The 19,994-nt window shown below is 40.9% G+C and overlaps 1 protein-coding gene across 1 annotated transcript; it reads left to right on the top strand.

Annotated features, from left to right (window-relative positions):
- The first annotated feature begins 4,293 nt into the window (after window positions 1-4,293).
- HRH4 (histamine receptor H4) lies at window positions 4,294-19,090 on the top strand. Its single transcript, XM_043889640.1, has 3 exons — window positions 4,294-4,590; window positions 13,579-13,742; window positions 18,140-19,090. The coding sequence occupies exons 1-3, from the start codon at window positions 4,350-4,352 to the stop codon at window positions 18,938-18,940; spliced, it is 1,206 nt and encodes a 401-aa protein (XP_043745575.1). The 5' UTR covers window positions 4,294-4,349; the 3' UTR covers window positions 18,941-19,090.
- The last annotated feature ends 904 nt before the right edge of the window (window positions 19,091-19,994 follow it).

The raw sequence follows: 19,994 nt of genomic DNA, 5'->3' as shown, positions 1-19,994 counted from the left end.
TATTTCCTGCCTGGGGTAGTAGTTCCAGGGGTATGTTCGATTTGTAAAAATTAATCAGTTACACATCTATGATATGTGTACTTTATACAGTTGTGATTTATGTGCTTTTCTTGTATATATCATACTTAAACAAAAAGTAATAAGACAAAATGAAACAAAATGCAGCCTTAGCCCCTAGCACCTTACTTCTATTTAGGGTAAACAAGAAAGAAAACTTCCATTTCTGTTGTTCTTCATTCCTCTGTATAGATTCCTGTTTCCATTTGGATCTATTTTCCTCTGCCTGAAGAACTTCCTTTCACATTTCTTGTAGTGCTAGTTTCCTGATGGTGAATCCTTTCAGCTTTTATACATCTGAAAAATTCTTTATTTCAACTTTTTTTTAAAAGTTATTTTTATTAGGTACAGAATTCTAAGTTGATTTTTCTTTTCAGCCCTTGAAAGATGTTGACTAGTATCTTCTTGCTTACATTGTTTCTGATGAGAAATCTGCTGCCATCCATGTATTTTTTTATTTTGTATGTAATTTTCCTCCTCTGGCTGCTTTTAAGACTTTTTCTTAAAACGCTGGTTTTTAAGGGTTTGATTTGATGTGCTTTGTGCAGTTTTCACCACGTTTCTTGTGTTTAAATTTCACTGCACTTCTTGGCTTATAGTTTTCATCAAATGATGAAAGCTTTTGGCCATGATTTCTGCAATTTTTTCCCTTATGTTCCCTCCTCTCTACTTTCCTGCAGGGACTTCTGTAGGTATACATTAAGTCACTTGAAGTTGTTCTATAGTGTAGTAAAGCTCTCTTAAATAAAAAAAAATTCTCTTTTATGTCCGTTTTTCACTTTGAGTAGTTTATATTGCTCTGTGTTCATGTTCATGATCCTTTCTTCTACAATTTCTGATCTTTCATTAATCCTTTCTAATGTATTTTTAGTTCATACATTTCAGTTTTCATTTCTAGAAGTTTCATTTGGGTCTTTTAAAAATATCTTTTTTATCTACGTGTTTAGTCACTCAGTCGTGTCTGACTCATTGAGACCCCATGGACTGTATCCCAGCAGACTCCTCTGTCCACGGGGATTCTCCAGGCAAGAATATTGGAGTGGGTTGCCGTGCCCTCCTCCAGGGTACCTTCCCAACCCAAGAATTGAACCGGGGTCTCCTGCATTGCAGATTCTTTCCAGGTGAGCTACCAAGGAAGCCCACTATATCTGTTATCAGTTTAGTCACTCAGTTGTGTCCGACTCTTTATGACCCCATGGACCGCAGCACAGCAGACTTCCCTGTCTATCACCAACTCCTGGAGCATGATCAAACTCATGTCCATTGAGTCGGTGGTGTCATCCAACCATCTCATCCTCTGTCATCCCCTTCTCTTCCTGCCTTCAATCTTTCCCAGCATCAGGGTCTTTTCAAATGAGTCAGTTGTTCGCATCGGATGGTCAAAGTGTTGGAGTTTCAGCATCAGTCCTTCCAATGAATATTCAGGGTTGATTTCCTATAGGATGGACTGGTTTGATCTCCTTGCAGTCCAAATGACTCTCAACAGTCTTCTCCAACACCACAGTTCAAAAGCATCAATTTTTTGGCACTTAGCTTTCTTTATAGTCCAACTCTCACATCCAAACATGACTACTGGAAAAACCATAGCTTTGACTAGATAGACCTTTGTCAATAAAGTAATGTTTCTGCTTTTTAATATGCTGTCTAGATTGGTCATAGCTTGTCTTCCAAGGAACAAGCATCTTTTAATTTCATGGCTGCAGTCACCATCTGCAGTGATTCTGGAGGCCAAGAAAATAAAGTCTGACACTGTTTCCATTGTTTCCCCATCTATTTGCCATGAAGTGATGGGACCAGATGTCATGATCTCAGTTTTCTGAATGTTTAATTTTAAGCCAGCTTTTTCACTCTCCTCTTTCACTTTCATCAAGAGGCTCTTTAGTTCCTCTTCACTTTCTGCCATAGGGGTGGTGTCACTTGCATATCTGAGGTTGTTGATATTTCTCCTGGCAATCTTGATTCCAGCTTGAGCTTCATCCAGCCTGGCATTTCGCATGATGTGCTCTGCATATAAGTTAAATAAGCAAGGTGACAACATATAGCCTTGATGGACTCCTTTCCCAATTTGGAACCAGTCTGTTGTTCCACATCTGGTTTTAACTGTTGCTTCTTGACCTGCATAAAGATTCCTCTGAAGGCAAATAAGGTGGTCTGGTATTCCCATCTCTTTCAGAATTTTCCACAGTTTGTTGTGATCCACAGAGTCAAAAGCTTTGGCATAGTCAATAAAGCAGAAATAGATGTTTTTCTGCAACTCTCTTGCTTTTTCGATGATCCAGCAGATGTTGGCAATTTGACCTCTGGTTCCTCTGCCTTTTCTAAAACCAGCTTGAACATCTGGAAGTTCATGGTTCATGTACTGCTGAAGCCTGGCTTGGAGAATTTTCAGCATTACTTTGCTAGTGTGTGAGATGAGTGTAATTACGTGGTAGTTTGAATATTCTTTGACATTGCTTTTCTTTGGGATTGGAATGAAAACTGACCTTTTATAATTCAGTGGCCGCTGCTGAGTTTGCCAAGTTTGCTGGTATATTGAGTGCAGCACTTTCACAGCATCGTCTTTTAAGATTTGAAATAGCTCAACTGGAATTCCATCACCTCCACTAGCTTTGTTCTTAGTGATGTTTCCTAAGGCTCATTTGACTTCACACTCCAGGATGTTTGGCTCTAGGTGAGTGATCACACCATTGTGGTTATCTGGGTCACAAAATCTTTTTTGTACAGTTCTTCTGTGTATTCTTGCCACCTCTTCTTAATATCTTCTGCTTCTGTTAGGCCCATACCATTTCTGTTCTTTATTGTACCCATCTTTGCATGAAATGTTCCCTTGGTATCTCTAATTTTCTTGAAGAGATCTCTATGGGGTTTGATTCTAAATGTGATTTCATCCCTCCTACTGTCTGGTTGGGGCTTCTCCTTTGCCCTTGGAAGTGGGATATCTTTTTTTGGTGGGATCCAACATTCTCCTGTCGATGGTTGTTCAGAGCTTAGTTGCAATTTTGGAGATTTCAGAGGAGAAGATGAGGGCACATCCTTCTACTCTGCCATCTTGTTTTTTAAAAATTGTATCTTATATATCTGTTTAAAAATATGGAATACAGCTAGAATAACTGCTTTAATGTCTTTGTATTTGTGTCAGTCATGGGTTTCACTGATTGATTTTTCTCTGCATTATGGGTGTTATTTGCCTGCTTCTTGGCATGTTTGATTATTCTTAATTGGATTTCAGATGGTATAAATTTTACCTTGTTGGGGACTGGATATTTTTATGTTCTACAAATACTCTTGAGCTCCTGTTAAGTCACTTGGAACTAGTTTGATCCTTTCAGGTTTTGCTTTTAAGATTTGTGAGGCAGGATCCTAGCAGTATTCAGTAAGGGGCTATCTATTTCTGACTACTGAGGCAAGACCTTTCTGAATATGGAATATTACTCAATGGCTTTTTGAGTAAATTACTCAGTTACTCATGAATTGAGATTTCGTGTCTAACTGGTGGGAACAATTTTGTAACTGGCTCCCTGTGACTCTTGGGTATTGTTAATCTTTTTCAGTGGTTCTTCTTCCTGTCTGAGAACATTTCCCCACACACTGTGCTGGTCAGTATCCTGGTGAACGCTTGAGGAGGGCCCTCTGCAGCTCCCTAGCACAGAGTTCTGTCTGGTACTGCCCAACTCAGCTTAACCTCCCTATCTCAGGGAATTTGCTGGGCTTCCTCTGGATACCCTTCTCTGCTCTGTGCCCTGGAAGATTTCTCAAGACAATGAGCTGGGGCAACTGCAGGACTTTCCTCACTTTCTCCTCTTCTCTCAGGGATTAATGTTCTTCATTGCCTGATGTCCAGTGCCTCAAAAACTACGGTTTCATATATTTTGTCCATTTTTTTCACTGTTTCAGCTGTGATGGTGAATTCAGCCCCGGATATTATATCTTGGTCTAAAGGGGACATTTAACTGGATTTATATCGTCTCATTTGAGTCCAGTTCCTTACCTATAGAGTGTATCAATTATATTTTATATAATATTGCTCTATTAATGGGAAATAGATGAGTTACACCAAAATGTTTAAGATAAGACCTTTCACTGTCTTTGGAAACACTTCTTCAGTGTCAGTTAAGAGGAAACTGTTACCACAAGTCTGCTTTTATCAAGAATCAGGAAGTACTATGAGATCAGCATTAGCCTTTCTTAAAATGTTGTTATGTGTAGGAGACTATATATTTTGGTGTCCGACTGGAAAAGACACTTGTCAGAATTGTCTTGCTGGCTTAGTTTGCTGTATTAAGTTTGATGTCATGTCTACTAATGGCACAAATTCTTCTCATGTGGTGCCATTTACTAATGACACAAATTCTTCTGCTAGTAATGACATAAATTCTTTTTCAAAAATTGCTTTAGCATTTTTAATGAGCTTACTAGCTTTTGCTATAATGCTAGGAAATGCTGTGGTCATTTTAGCTTTTGTGGTGGACAAAAATCTTAGACATCGAAGTAATTACTTTTTTCTTAACTTGGCCATTTCGGACTTCTTTGTTGGTAAGTTACATATCTTTATTTAAGATAATCTTTCTCGATTATAATTTATTTCTAAAAACATAAAATAAGCTTTTATTATTTCAAAGGACTGTATAAAATTGGGTACTATTAGAAATAAAAGCTTTAAGGATTGAAAGTCAGGGGAGGCTATATGGCACTCTATGGGAATGATATATATATATATAAATAAGGTTTGCAGGGGAATTTTCCTCTAAAAACAGTTTCTTTTTATGGAATAAAAATAAGTCCAGTATTGCTTTAATCTAAGAGTTATTTTTTTTTTCTGGAGCTATTTTCCTTGCATGTTTAGGCTTATAAGCATTCATTTTTAAGTAAGCATAGTTTCTTTAATATCACAGTGTTGGAGTTATAGGAAATGATGCATATACTGGTAATTGGCACAATCAGAAAATAGGATGTTCAGGTCAAATAGTATAGCTGATATTATTTTATAATATGCTATATCATAGCATGTTGTAAAGTACACCGAACACTGACCTACTTTGCATATGATATGGTATCATAGTGTCAAATAACTGTAAGATCATAGAAATCAAAGTAATCTTTCCTTGAAAATGTGTACTTCATAATTTCTTACTGCCTGATGATCATTTTTCACAATCCTTATAATAATGAGTGTCTAGTTAAAGTCACTCAGTTGTGTCCGACTTTTCGTGACCCCATGGACTATACAGTCCATTCAATTCTCCAGTCCAGAATACTGGAGTGGGTAGCCTTTCCCTTTTCCAGGGGATCTTTCCAACTCAGGGATTGAACCCAGGCCTCCCACATTGCAGGTGAATTCTTAACAAGCTGAGCCACCAAGGAAGTGCATATCCTTGCAATAATAAGTAAATATGCAGAAGTGTCTACTGCTGATATTGTCTTATAGGACCTCCTAGTTAATTTGTTATTGTGTATAGCTACATAATTATGTTATGTTATGTTAAAATGAAGCAAAACTAACACAACACTTAAGTTTAGTGCCTGGAACATAGTGATTGCTCAACTTGTGTTAGTCTTTTCACTCTTGATTTCTCTGCAGACAAATGTCAACTCAAACCAAGTTCACAAATGCTAGTAGAGTGCCTACCATGCATAAGTACTGTTAAGTATCAAGTACAATTAGATGGTGAGGAGAGATAGACAGGACTAGGTTAATCTGTTTCTTTAATAAGCCTTCGAATAGTAGAGTAGTTAAGAGAAGTTCAGAAACAACTAACAGGACAAATTGATATGAGAACCTACAAAGACCTACCAGTGTTATAGGCACTCAGAGGCGGGGCGGTGGCGGGGTGCGGGGATGGGGTGGGAAGGGGTACACATTTTGTTAGGGGGTTGTGGCCTCCAAAATGAACTTTAGGGGATGGGAAGAATTTCCATAGGCAGAGATGGAGAGGGCAGAGAATTCCAAGAATCAACAGAGATATGCAGATAGAAAATCATTGCATGTACCTTCCTAAGTGTGAGCTCCAGGCTGGCTTGTGTGCAAATGGGCTGTATGAGAACAGCAAAGGGTGAAGATGGAATAGTTGGAATCTATACAATGAAGGCCCTTGAATACTAGTGTGAGTCTGGATTGGAGCTTATTCAGAAGGCAATGAGACATTTAACTGAGTGACTGGGTTGAAGCTTCACATTAGAAGCATCAGAAGAGATGTAGGAGTTGGGAGAAGCTGGAGCAGGGGGTGGCTTGGTTTCCGAGAATCCTGCAGTGACCTTGGCAGAAATCAGCAGTGAGGCTCTGAGCAAGGGTCAGTTCAGTCACTTCAGTTCAGTTTAGTTCAGTCTCTCAGTCGTGTCCGACTCTTTGTGACCCCATGAACTGCAGGACACCAGGCCTGCCTGTCAATCACCAACTCCCAGAGTCCACCCAAACCCATGTCCATCGAGTCAGTGATGCCATCCAACCATCTCATCCTCTGTTGTCGCCTTCTCCTCCTGCCCTCAATCTTTCCCAGCATCAGGGTGTTTTCCAATGAGTCAGCTCTTCGCATCTGGTGGCCAAAGTATCGCAGCTTCAGCTTCAACATCAGTCCTTCCAATGAACACCCAGGACTGATCTCCTTTAGGATGGACTGTTTGGATCTCCTTGCAGTCCAAGGGACTCTCAAGAGTCTTCTCCAACACCACAGTTCAAAAGCATCAACTCCTCGGCACTCAGTTTTCTTTATAGTCCAACTCTCACATCCATACATGACCACTGGAAAAACTATAGCCTTGACTAGACGGACCTTTGTTGACAAAGTGATGTCTCTGCTTTTTAATATGCTGTTTAGGTTGGTCATAACTTTCCTTTCAAGGAGTAAGCGTCTTTTAATTTCATGGCTGCAATCACCATCTGCAGTGATTTTGGAGCCCCCCAAAATAAAGTCTGACACTGTTCCCACTGTTTCCCCATCTATTTGCCATGAAGTGATGGGACAGGATGCCATGATCTTAGGTTTCTGAGGGTTGAGCTTTAAGCCAACTTTTTCACTCTCCTCTTTCACTTTCATCAAGAGGCCCTTTAGTTCTTCTTCACTTTCTGCCGTAAGGGTGGTGCAGTCTGCACATCTGAGGTTATTGATGTTTGTCCTGGCAATCTTGATTCCAGCTTGTGCTTTTTCCAGCCCAGCGTTTCTCATGATGTACTCTGCATATAAGTTAAATAAGCAGGGTGACAATATAAAGCCTTGACGTACTCCTTTTCCTATTTGAACCAGTCTGTTGTTCCATGTCCAGTTCTAACTGTTGCTTCCTGACCTGTATACAGGTTTCTCAAGAGGCAGGTCAGGTGGTCTGGTATTCCCATCTCTTTCAGAATTTTCCACAGTTTAATGTGATCCACACAGTCAAAGGCTTTGGCATAGTCAATAAAGCAGAAATAGATGTTTTTCTGCAACTCTCTTGCTTTTTCAATGATCCAGCAGATGTTGGCAATTTGATCTCTGGTTCCTCTGCCTTTTCTAAAACCAGCTTGAACATCTGGAAGTTCATGGTTCATGTATTGCCGAAGTCTGGCTTGGAGAATTTTCAACATTACTTTGCTAGTGTGTGAGATGAGTGCAATTGTGAGATAGTTTGAACATTCTTTCGCATTGCCTTTCTTTGGGATTGGAATGAAAACTGAGCTTTTCCAGTCCTGTGGCCACTGCTGAATATTCCAAATTTGCTGACATATTGAGTGCATCACTTTCACAGAATCACCTTTCAGGATTTGAAATAGCTCAACTGGAATTCCATCACCTCCACTAGCTTTGTTTGTAGTGTTGCTTAGTCATGTCCAACTCTTTGTGACCCCATGGACTGCAGCATGCCAGGCTTTTCTGTCCATCACCAACTCCTGGAGCTTGCTCAAACAAATATACATCGAGTCAGTGATACCATCCAACCATCTTATCCTCTGTTGTTCCCTTCTCCTCCTGCCTTCAGTCTTTCCCAGCATCAGGGTCTTTTCTAAGGAGTCAGTTCTTCGCATCAGGTGGCCAAAGTATTGGAGTTTCAGCATCAGTCCTTCCAATGAATATTCAGGGTTGATTTCCTTTAGGATTGACTCATTTGATCTCCATGCAGTCCAAGAGACTCAGAAGAGCTTTCTCCAACATCACAGTTCAAAAGCATCAATTCTTCGGCGCTCAGTTTTCTTTATAGTCCAACTCTCACATCCATACATGACTACTAGATAAACCATAGCCTTGACTAGACAGAAATTTGCTGATGAGGGTAAGAGTGGAAATAAGTTCAGGAGGCAAAGATGCAATCGGGATGGGGTTGTCAGGCAGGAGAAAGACGTGTTAAAGACTGAGTTCTGGGGACAAGAGAAGTATGACATTCCTCAGAGAAATAGGGAGCATTTGAGAAAGCAGTTTATGCTTCTGATATTGCAATGATAAAAGTTTTGGAGGAAATTTCTAGTGGGAAAGATTGACTTAGGAATCCAGGTATAGAAATGACAGGATCACAGAAAAAAGTGGAGAACTAATATAGAAGCATTAAAAACATGCAGCAATCTCGGTTTTCTCCTCAGTTCTGCCCCTCCAGGTAACCAACACTAACAACTTGATATAGATCCTTCCACTTCAGTCTCTTTGCTCACGTGTGCATGGGTGTATATGCTCAGTTGCTCAGTCACATCCGACTCTTTGTGACCCTATGGACTGTAGCCGGCTAGACTCCTCTGTTCCATGGGATTTTTCCAGGCAAGAATACTGGAGTGGGTTTCCATTTTCTTCTCCAGGGGTTCTTCCTGACCCAGGGATTGAATCTAAGACTCCTGCATTGACAGGTGGGTTCTTCACTGCTGAGCCACCAGAGAAGCCCTTTATGCTCACATAAACAGATAATATACAGATAAATACACGAGTATATTTATGTGAACAGAGAATATTCTATTATAAATATATGTATCTCTCTTCTTCTTCACAGAACTGTACAATTTTTAGATGATACTCAACATTTAAAATGGATGATGTATTTTGACTATTCCAAAAGAAGTAAGGACTTGTATACCTCATGGTCAGAAGGGATGGGGTAAAAATATATCCAAGGGAGAGAGACTGAGGCCTGAAGCTTTGAATGAAGATGGTTCTAGACGAGAACAGAGTGCCTCTGTATAAGGCCCAGGGTCAACGTCATGGGAGGCCCACCAGCGTGGTCTTGAGAAAGACCATCTGTGGTTCCTCTTTGAGAAATGTCCCTGCAGATGTGATGACTTAGCAGTCCTGGTGGTCCTCCTCTACTGTCAGGTGGATGGAAAAAGAAATGGTTTTGCTCCCAATGACAGCAGCTGGACACAGGCCAGAATCTCTCTTAGTCAGCCGGTCTCATCCTTCACATTTTCCCTGCCGCCTGCCAGCTTCATCCAGAGGTCCACTGATCTAATGCAATATTCACCACAACCGCACAGGGCTTGGCAGAGTCTTCGAGAGCATTTTGTAACAAGATTTGAGTTCTGTGTCAATGCTGTTCTTTCTCCTTTGCCATGCTTGGAAGTGTGTCTTTTTAGCTCTGAGCCTGTAGGACCTCATGGTGGTGGTGGTGGGCCAAGATGGGCCTTGTGAGAGATTTTCTGTAGCTATAAGACAGCAATTCTTCATATTTAGGGTCATGAGATCCAGAGCTCCACATCCATGTGGTGATGCCGCTGTTAGAGCATCACGTGCTCCGTATGGTGGGCTTTCTGGCTGAATGTCCTCTTGTCACAGGGTTCTGAACTGGCCTCCTATAGAAGCAATTTCTTAAAATTTGTGGCACCTGCACAACTTCCTAGGTTGAATTTAGTTGAAAAGGAAAGATTTATTGAGGAAAAATTCTGGTATCAGGTGCATTAGCTTATCTCATCTATATATTATTCCAGAAAAATATTATTTATATCTATACTGATACCTATAAAATTGGTATCACATGACCAATGCTTCCATCTGTGGGTAGCTTTTTCATATCTACATTTGTCTGGGTATGTATGGCCTACATAAGCACATGATGGATGATCCAGACAGGATCTTCAAGGGCAAAAGGTTGCTGTTGGTGACAGGGTCTGAAACACATTTTCAGGATGGCAAAGTGTATCTTTAGTACAAGTATAACTCAGAAGCATTGTGGGTTCAGTTCCAGACTGCTGCAATAAAGCAAAAATCAAAATAAGAGTCGCATGAATTTTTTGGTTTCTCAGTGCATGTAAAAGGTATAGCTGCAGTCTACTAAGTGCGCAGTAACATTATGTCTAAGAAAACAATGTACACACCTTAATTTAAAAATATTCTATGGTAAAAAATGCTAACCATTTTCCAAGCCTTAACGGAGTCATAATCTTTTTGCTCACGGGAAGGTCTTGCCTTGATGTTGATGGATGCTGCCTGATCAGGGTGGTGGATGCTGAAAGCTGGGCTGCCTGTGGCAATTTCCTAAAATGGGACAACACTGAAATTTGCCACATTTGTTGGCTCTTCCTTTCACTTGAATACTTACAGGTTATTCTAGAATTATTAATCAGCTTAATTGCAATATTGTTGTCTCCTGGAATAGGGAAACCTGAGGAGACAAGGAAACAGCAGGCTGGTGGAGCAGTCAGAACACACACAACATTTATGAAGTTCACTGAATTATTTGGGCAAAGTTCGTTGAGCTCCAAAACAATTAAAACAGTAACATCAAAGATCACCACAGCAAATATAATAATAAAAAAATAAAAATATTGTGAGAAGTAGCAAATGTGACACAGAGACGCAAAGGGAGCAAAGGCTATTGGAAGAAATACCGCTGACAGACTTGGCTTGATGCAGGGTTGCAGTGAACTTTCCATTTGTAATAAATGCAGTATCCGTGAAGTTCAATAAAGCGAAGCACAACAGAGTGAAGTATGCTGGTACCTTGAGACCTCAGATCCAGACTCTTCTCTTTCCTTCTGTGTTAGTCGACTCGGGTTGCCCCAACAGAATAACCACAGTCTGACTGACTTTATAGCAGTTTACTTTCTCAGAGCTCTGGTGGCTAGGACATCCCAGGTGCCAGCTGATTTGGTGTCTGGTGAGGGCTCTCCTCCTGGCCTGTAGATGGCTGCCATCTTGCTTCATCCTCTGGCCTTGAGAGACAGCAAGCGAGCTTCCTGGTGTTTCTTCTTCTGAGGACACTAAGCCTGTTGGATTAGGGCTCTACCCGTACAACCTAATTTACCTTTAATTACCTCCTTATAGGCCCTATCACTCTGGGGATTCTGGCTTCAATATGTGAATTTTGGGAGAGGGAGACACAAACATTCAATCCATAATACCCTCAATACAATCACTGCTATCCACACACTGTTCTGTTGGTCCAAAGAATTCACTAGGGTTTTTAGCACCCCTGCTACCTTTTGACTGTCATTTTCTCATGGAAGATGCAGGTTTTTTTTTTTTTTAAGTTTATTTTTAATTGGAGGATAATTGCTTTACAATATTGTGTTGGAGACACAGGTTCGATCCCTGGGTCGGGAAGATCCTCTGGAGAAGGAAATGGCAACCCACTCCAGTACTCTTGCCTGGAAAATCCCATGGACAGAGGAGTGTGGTAGGCTAGAGTCCATGGGGTCGCAAAGAGTCGGACATGACTGACTTCACTTTCACTTTTCTGCCATATATCAATATGAATCAGTCATAGTTATACATATGTCCCCTCCTCTTGAATCTCCCTCCTACTTCCCACAAGATGCAACTTCTTAACTGGGTTCAGAAAGAAGGGGCTATTCAGTATTGACAGCAATTTTTAATGAAACTAGACTTCCCCATTTTCATCTATTCATTCATCTGATACTGATTTATTTTGAACCAGGTACCTTTTTAGGTGCTGGGGATATATCAGGGAAAATACAGTAAAAAAAAAAAAAAAAATCCCTGCCCTCACGGTGCTTGTATTTTTTCTGGGAACATGGGTGGGGAGAGAGACAATAAACAATATAAATAAATAAATAAATAAAAGTACACAACATTTTAGAGGATGATCATTTGCTACTGAGAAAAACATAGCGGGGAGGAAGTATGTTAGAGGTAGAGGATACAATGTAAACCTCAGGGTTAGGGCTCAGTGAGGAAGATTCATTTGAGTAAACAAAAGGAGCCTTCTTGGAGGGAAGTGTGCTGCATGCCAGGACACCCTTGCAAGGATCTGAGAGTGTGGGTGTGGGTGTGGGTGTGGTGTATTTGAGGTCAGATAGGGTGAAGAGATATCACTCTGCCAACTAAGGTCCATACAGTCAAAGCTATGTTTTTTCCAGTAGTCATGTATGGATGTGAGAGTTGGACCATGAACTGAGTGCCAAAGAATTGATGCTTTTGAATTGTGGTGTTGGGAAGACTTTTGAGAGTCTCTGGGACCTAAAGAAGATCAAACCAGTCAGTACTAAAGAAAATCAACCCTGAATATTCACTGGAAGGGCTGATGCTGAAGCTGAAGCGCCAATACTTTGGCCACCTGATGTGAAGAGCCAACTCTTTGGAAAAGACCCTGATGCTGGGAAAGATGGAAGGCAAAAGGAGAAGGGGGCAGCAGAGGATGAGACAGCTGGATAGCATCACTGACTCAATGGACATGAATTAAAGCAAACTCTGGGAGATAGTGGAGGACACAGGAGCCTGGCTTGCTGCAGTTCATTGGGTTGCAAAGAGTCAGACATGACTTAGTGACTGAACAACAACAAGGGTGAAGAGGAGTGAGCCAGGAGTGGAGGGAGTAGCAGAAGGCTTTTTCTCTCACACTGTCTCTACCTTACAGAGCTTCTATGACAGTTAGAGGAGATGATATATGTAAAGCACACAGGACAGTGTCTGGCATATGGTAACTGTACAATACCTATTAGCTGTTATTAATTTATTTGAGTTAAATGTGTGAGCCATTAGTCAACTCTAGATGTTGTGAAAAATACAAAGATCGACTTCCAACACGGTCCCAATCTTAACACGTGACAATGTTATAAAGTAGGATGTGTCTGTACGCGAGAGAGGGAGAGATGACTGAGGTGCCAGGAAAGGGCAGGTGACAAAGGGTCACTTCTACCCAGGAAGTTCCAGTGAAGACGGCAAGAAAGATATCATTTTTTTACACTATGTGAAGAATGAGAACGAGTTAAATAAGGAGAGATATTCTAGGAAGAAGAACGTTCTTGGCAAAAGCAGAGATGTGGCAATGTGAGATGTCTTTAGGGGAAGGGTGGCCCATCCTGTCTGGGTCGGATCATGAACACAAAAGATGATGTGTGCTGTATATGGCTGGAAATACATGTTGGGACCCGAACTGAATTTGGAAAGTAATAAGGAGCCATTGAAGGTAAGATGTTTGTGACAGCTATTTTTAAAATGGTATTTAAAGAACGTGTAGGAGATCAGTGCTGAATTTGTTGATGAAATACCATGAATTTCTAAATTATAATCAAGCAGTTTTTGGTCAGTTCAGATAGTTCATTGTGTCGTGTTTGCGTCTCTTCGTATTCATTGATATGTGCTATATTTTTCAACCTTCATTTTTCCCCCCATGCAGGTGTGATCTCCATTCCTTTGTTCATCCCTCACAAGCTCTTCAAGTGGCAGTTTGAAAATAAGATTTGTGTCTTTTGGCTCACTACTGACTACCTTTTGTGTACAGCATCTGTGTATAACATTGTACTCATCAGCTTTGATCGATACCAGTCAGTCTCGAATGCTGTAAGTCAAAACATTAATTTATCCTCCTTAGAAGATTATATATTTGAAAATTTTATAAATTTTGGGTCCCTAAGCAAAAATTTTTGTTTGTTTGTTTAATTGACCAACCTTAGAGAAGCCTGATTACCCTTTTGTTGGCACTAAGTTCTCATTGGCTGTTACTGAACACTTCCTGTGTGTTTGGTTAAGTCACTCCCCTGCATCCAATGAAGATGGGAAAATGTCCAACAGAATCCAAGTCAAGTTGTGAGAAGTGGTAAACTGAGTCTGTAGTTGGTTGGATATGCATGAGTCTCACAGTAGGTTTATCTGTTCAACTCCTTAGAAAACTTGAGACCTGAATGCTTTCTTCAGGATTGAACGTGGTAGGCAGGTAGAAAGACTCCCAGACTTCTGAAGGTCATGAGAAAATTAATTTTGAATGACCAGAGGAAAAAACAGTGTACAGGGAAGCCACAGGTTATAACAGTGGAACTAACCAGTGCCAGTTTAGGACCCATGCCAAGCAAGTCTGAACTAACCAAGATCCGGAATCGTCTCATCAATTAGTTCACGACAGTTCTTAAGCAAGGTAAATTTATCAGCAACAAAGGAGAGAATAAGATTGATGTTAGTAAGGCTGGGGGATGGGTGGAGGCCACAGAAATAATGGGACAGTGATCTGAAGAGTCTGAGACCTTGATGGGAAACTTCCTTCACTCCTGAGTCCCAGGGACCTAAATGTGTGGGGAATGATCGTGTGACAGGGATTTTGTTAAGGACTGGGATACAGAACTGAATCTTCAGTCTTTTTTTTTTTTTTTTTTTTTTGAGGAATATAACAGTCTTATGTGGAAATGGATCCATAAACAAAGGGACCAAGTGTGGTGCTGGAGGCATTGAGAGGACAGGGACAGCTCTGTCCTGAGAGAGCTGTGCATCTTGGAGGTAGACAGGACTGGCAGGGTGCATTGGATAAGGATAGGATAAAACTCCATTACAAAGAGATTTCAAAATGCTGAGACTCAGACTGTAAGACAGAAGTTAATTTTTCTCTCATAGAACAGTTCAGGAAGATTAGAAGGCTCTGCTCCAGGAACTCACCCAAGGACCCACGCTCTGTACCCTCTAGAGCAGGCACTTATGGCCTCTGTTTCAGTTGCTCAAATAAAACTTAATCATGCAAATAGTTGGTGGGACACACGTGCTCCATAGACAGCCATCCTAAGTCATTAACCTCCTTGGCATGCTCAAAGTCAAGTTGTTGTCACTTCAGGTTTCAGAAAAGAAGGGCAGAAGGCAGAAGTCCAGGGCAAAGGATTTTCTTTTAACCAAGTAGTGCAGAAGCACACAATCATTTCCACTCACCTTTCACTGGTGAAATGTAGTCACATGGTCTTACCTTATTGTAAGGGAAGCCGGGAAATGTATTCTCTAGCTGAGCTGCCGTATGGCAAGGAAGAAGTAGAGGATGGGATGTGGTGGGACAGCCAGACACTTGACATTGAGTACTTCACTGGCACCAGAGTCCACAGCAGTTTGTACTGGACGAACTTTGGAGAGAGTACAGATGAGTTTGGATTAGCAATCCAGAAGCCTATAATCTCACATTTTTCAAACTGCAGGTAGTAACTCATTATTGAGTCATGAAGTCAGTGTAGTGGCCTGTTATGTCACTTTTCTTAGAATGAAAAAACATGAAAGGAAGTAGAACAGAACTTACAAATTAGAGTAAATCAGAGTACCCTGTGTATAATAAAGGTAAGAACTGTTTTATGAGTACTTCTGTCAGTATCCTTGATTAGAGTTTAAAATGCATTTCTTACTTTAGGTTACAGTCAAATGTTTGAAAAGCAGTGCTTTAGTTAATTATCTTTCCCATTTGTACTTTAAACATTCCCTTTCCTTCTGGGTTTTCTTTTTTAATCTCAAGTGAGTGTTCCTAGTTAGTGTTCACTGGGACATTTCTTCACTGCAGGCTCAAGCTCTGGAGTGAACCTCAGGTTTGTGTAAAGGAAAGGGACGGCTTTCCCAGTTAGAAAGAAGGCTTAGATGTTACAGAGGGCTGAGGAGTGATGACCAGAGAGAAAAATGGATGGGTTTATTTCTTGGTCTTGCCCTGAGAAACTCCCCGACAATGCAGGCTGTAAACTTGCTGAGGGCCAGGTCAGCTGGCTCCGGGCCCCCAGCACACAGCAGAGTCACGTGTAACGGGTGCTAAACGCAGCGGTGTGTGAATGCTCACGGGGGTGTGCAGGCACCAGCACCTCTGTTGGCTGAGTTCCAACACAGCTGTAGGAAGCCAGGAGGAAGCCTTCAAAGACCAGAGGAGCGCCTAGGAAGTGATCATGGGGAACAGAGCCCTTGCTGTAGCGAGAAGTCAAGAAGACAGTGTAACAGGTCAGGGTGACAGGTGGGGCTTGAGAAATGGAAATCTGACAATAACTGGGGAAAGGAAGACTTGATGCAAATGGCCATGCCTGACTAGCACTTAGAATGGCCCTGCAATCCCATCTCATTATTAACACCAGCATGTCCCAGGGGCTGCTCTGCCTCACAAAAGAAACCTAACTGACAGAATGTTTGGATGTCTTATGGAAGTGGGGAAGGAAGCAGGGTAAGAGGAGACATCCTGAATAATGGACATATTCTATAGAAGGTGAGAAGTGGGCCATGGATGAATTTCAGGGAGGCATGGGCCTGGATTCAAGCAATTTTGAACTGACATCTGTTTAAAATGCTACCCAGAGGTGAAGGAAGAGATTGGCATCATCATCTCAATTCCCTTGGATGTCTGTTATCCCATTTGACCTTATACATAACAGAAAAGAGATCACTTTCCAGTGTATTGTACCATATCATTACAAAGGCTGAACAAAGCAATTAAAAAACTAAATGCAGTTTTATGACCATCTGGGTATTGTTACTATCTTCATAATCATTAGACTTAAGTGCAAGTATTAATTAGTGGTATGAGAAGCAGAAGGCAAAAAGATGTACTGTACATGAGAGCTTGTGGTTAGCACCATATACATTTTAGGTTCGCCTCAGAAATACCAGTAATTTGGAAAAAGGGTTAAAAAAAAAGAGGGAAAAACCCACTGCCCTGATTTTTTTAAAAAAGTAACTTAAAAATTTTAAACAAGCCTCCTTTTACCTCTAGCCCGTTGGTGAGCCCTCTTCAGCACATACAAGCCATTAAAGAAAGACAGTGCTTGGCACTCTTATACCCTTGTAATAAAAATGAGAACATACTTCAGAACAAGACTTAAAAACTCAGAGAAAATGGTACTTGAAAGATGGTGAAAAGGGACGTGTGTTCCCACTTTATGGGTAAATCATTTCCTTTTCCTTGAGCATAAGCAGAGAAACATGGAACATGGTTGGAAGAAATCTTACTGATCTGAAAGGGGTTTGGAGAGATTGCTCCAAGTCCCCTTAGAAAAGTCTTGGGTCACATGGTTACCCCTAATACAGGTAGTTGGCATCTTAGATTTCTTATAGAAGATATTCTTCAAGACTTTAGAATCGATCAAGGTCCTGGGATCTGAGAGCAATCCTCCCCCACAGAATCTCATTTTTCCTTATAGAAGCTTGTCCCTGTGCTCAAGTGGGCTTAGAATATTCTTCACTCCTAAAAAAGACCATGGCATGAACCATAGCCACATCTCCCTAAGTGGCTGGCCACCATTGCTTCAGTACCATTTTTGCTGCGTGTATAACATTTGTAGAAAGAAATGTTAGGTTCTGCTCAGTAACACTGTAATCTCTCCCTACAGCTGATTTAACTCTCTTTTTGTGCATCATCCTGTGGGGGGAATGTAAGAGCTCTTTCCTTTTTGATCCCACCTTGAAGGCTCAGCATGAACTGCAGAATAGATTCTTTCAAACTTTTTTTACTGTGACTTCAGCGATAAATGCATTTTACACTGTGATTCGGTATGCACATTTCTTTCTCTCTATGTATATCTATTAATGTTTTCCCAAAGCAAAAGTTTCATCAAACAATACATATCCTTATGATGTGTGATGCATTCTGACATTGATTATTCCAATTTGTTAAAAATGCTGCTCACGACCCAGCTGGCAGGTTAAAAACGCTGTGAACATGTTCCCTCAATTTCAGTTAACAGTTCAGATTAGTGTCTGTGGACTAGGAAAAATTGTGTTCTTCTTTTAGATATTAACCTTGACATTTTCCATAGTGTCAGATGTTTAACCTTAAACTGTTAAGAAAGTCTACATCTTGGCCCAGGGTTCACCAAAATCAGGCCCTCTGCCCCGGCCCAATCACATTACCCAGATTCAGTGACCACTTGCTCTGTGCACATCATGGAAACTCCTGAGGGCTGACGGTAAGCTTTGTGCAATCAACATGTGCTCATTGTAGTAAAAATAATTTATTTGGTTTCTTTTAGGTATCTTACAGAGCTCAACATACTGGGACCTTGAAGACTGTGGCTCTGATGGTGGCCGTCTGGGTGGTGGCCTTCTTAGTGCATGGGCCAATACTAGTTTCAGAGGTTAGGAAGGAATTGCAGGGGGATTGTGAACCTAAATTCCTTACACAATCGCATATCCTTGCCCTTACATTAATCTTCGAATTCCTGATCCCAGTCTTGCTAGTGGCTTATTTCAACATGTATATTTATTGGAGCCTATGGAAGCGTGGTCATCTCAGTAGGGGGCATTCTGGATTCATTTCTGTCCCTTCCAGTAGCAGCGGACGCTCATTCAGGAATGGACTGTTTTCGAGGCCATCTCTTTCCAACCTGGAGCAATCAGCAGCATCCCTTCGTTCTGAGAAATCAGGAAGAAAGAGCAGCCTCTTGTCTTCCTTAAGAGCCCAGATGAATAGTTTAACTGCTTCCAAAACGAGCTCTCTCTCTTATTCAGATTCCCTAACTCTTCACCAAAGGGAACACCTTGAGCTGCGCAGAGGCAAGAAACTAGCCAAGTCACTGGCCATTCTTTTGGGTGTTTTTGCTATTTGCTGGGCTCCCTACTCTCTGTTCACAATTATTCGTTCATGTCATGGCACACACTCAGATCTTGAAAACGCTGTGTACGACTTCACATTTTGGCTTCAGTGGTTCAATTCCTTTGTCAATCCTTTTTTGTATCCCCTGTGTCACAAGCGTTTTCAGAAGGCCTTTTTGAAATTATTTCGTGTGAAAAAGCAGACCATACCATCACAGAATCGGTCAACATCTTCTTAAAGATAATCATTTTGCTTATGTAAATCTCAGTCTTGTTCTCACTTAAATGAGTCTGGCTTTCATCTTGCCCTTTCCACTCTACTGAAAAAGTCCATAAAATTGTAACACTTGAAAACTTAAACAAACAAATAAAAAAAACCCTGGAACCTAGAAGTCAGTGGAAAATTATTCTGGTGAATAACAATAGCATCATTAGAAACTGACAATAATATTTTTGTAAACTCAGAGCCACAAAAGCACTATATTTTTCTTAGTCATCACCTCTTCTTTGTCTTTAGATCTTAAGATAATTTTGATTGTGAAATTCAAAAATTTTGGTTTTCTTTCTATATGTTCAGTGTTGCTACAGTCTTAAGTGAATTTCCATTTTTATTTTACAGTGACGAAAACTCATCACGTTTTATGACCATTCCCTAAAGCATACAGTAGGAAAAAGAGCTCTTTAGCCCTTTTTCCTGGGGGTGGGTAACTCTGTTATGGTCACTGGGCAGGTGAATTAGGGTTTGAGTCGGCAGAACAGGAGGTGAGGGTGCTCAGATGAAAGAGCAGAGGGCATGTGTACTTCCAGACTCTACATTCCTCATCCGAGAAAAGCAGGAAGTGTGGGATGATGGGGGAAAGAGGAGGTCACTGCAGCTCTAAGGTTCTCAATGAAGTTATCTTGGAGTCCCGGGCAATCATAGGATGACAGGGTGAGGGATAGGTAATGGGTTGAAAGGATGGCTTTCCCGTTTCCTTCCTGCCCCCTTCTCCTAACTTGCACATCAGCTAAAACTTCTCCATGAGAAAATATGAGAGAATGAGAAAGGCTAAGAGATGCAAAAGGACTATAAGATTAAACCTGATATATCTGGTATAACATTCACAGAACTAGTATGTGTCAATAATTATGAATCAAATATATTTCTGCCTTTGATGTTTTAACTCATGTGCTCAATATTTTATATTGCAGTGCTCAGAGTGATTACTATGCAGCTAATGTAGGTTATACCTAACATTTTATTAGTCTGGTGACATTTTGTTCTTTTTGTCATTATTAATTTTTTTATAGTGT

The sequence above is a fragment of the Cervus elaphus genome, chromosome 27, assembly GCF_910594005.1.
Source record: "Cervus elaphus chromosome 27, mCerEla1.1, whole genome shotgun sequence".
NCBI classification, from domain to species: domain Eukaryota; kingdom Metazoa; phylum Chordata; class Mammalia; order Artiodactyla; family Cervidae; genus Cervus; species Cervus elaphus.
The sequence above is the reverse complement of the archived record's forward strand: the minus strand, read 5'-3'. Positions and strand labels throughout refer to the sequence as shown.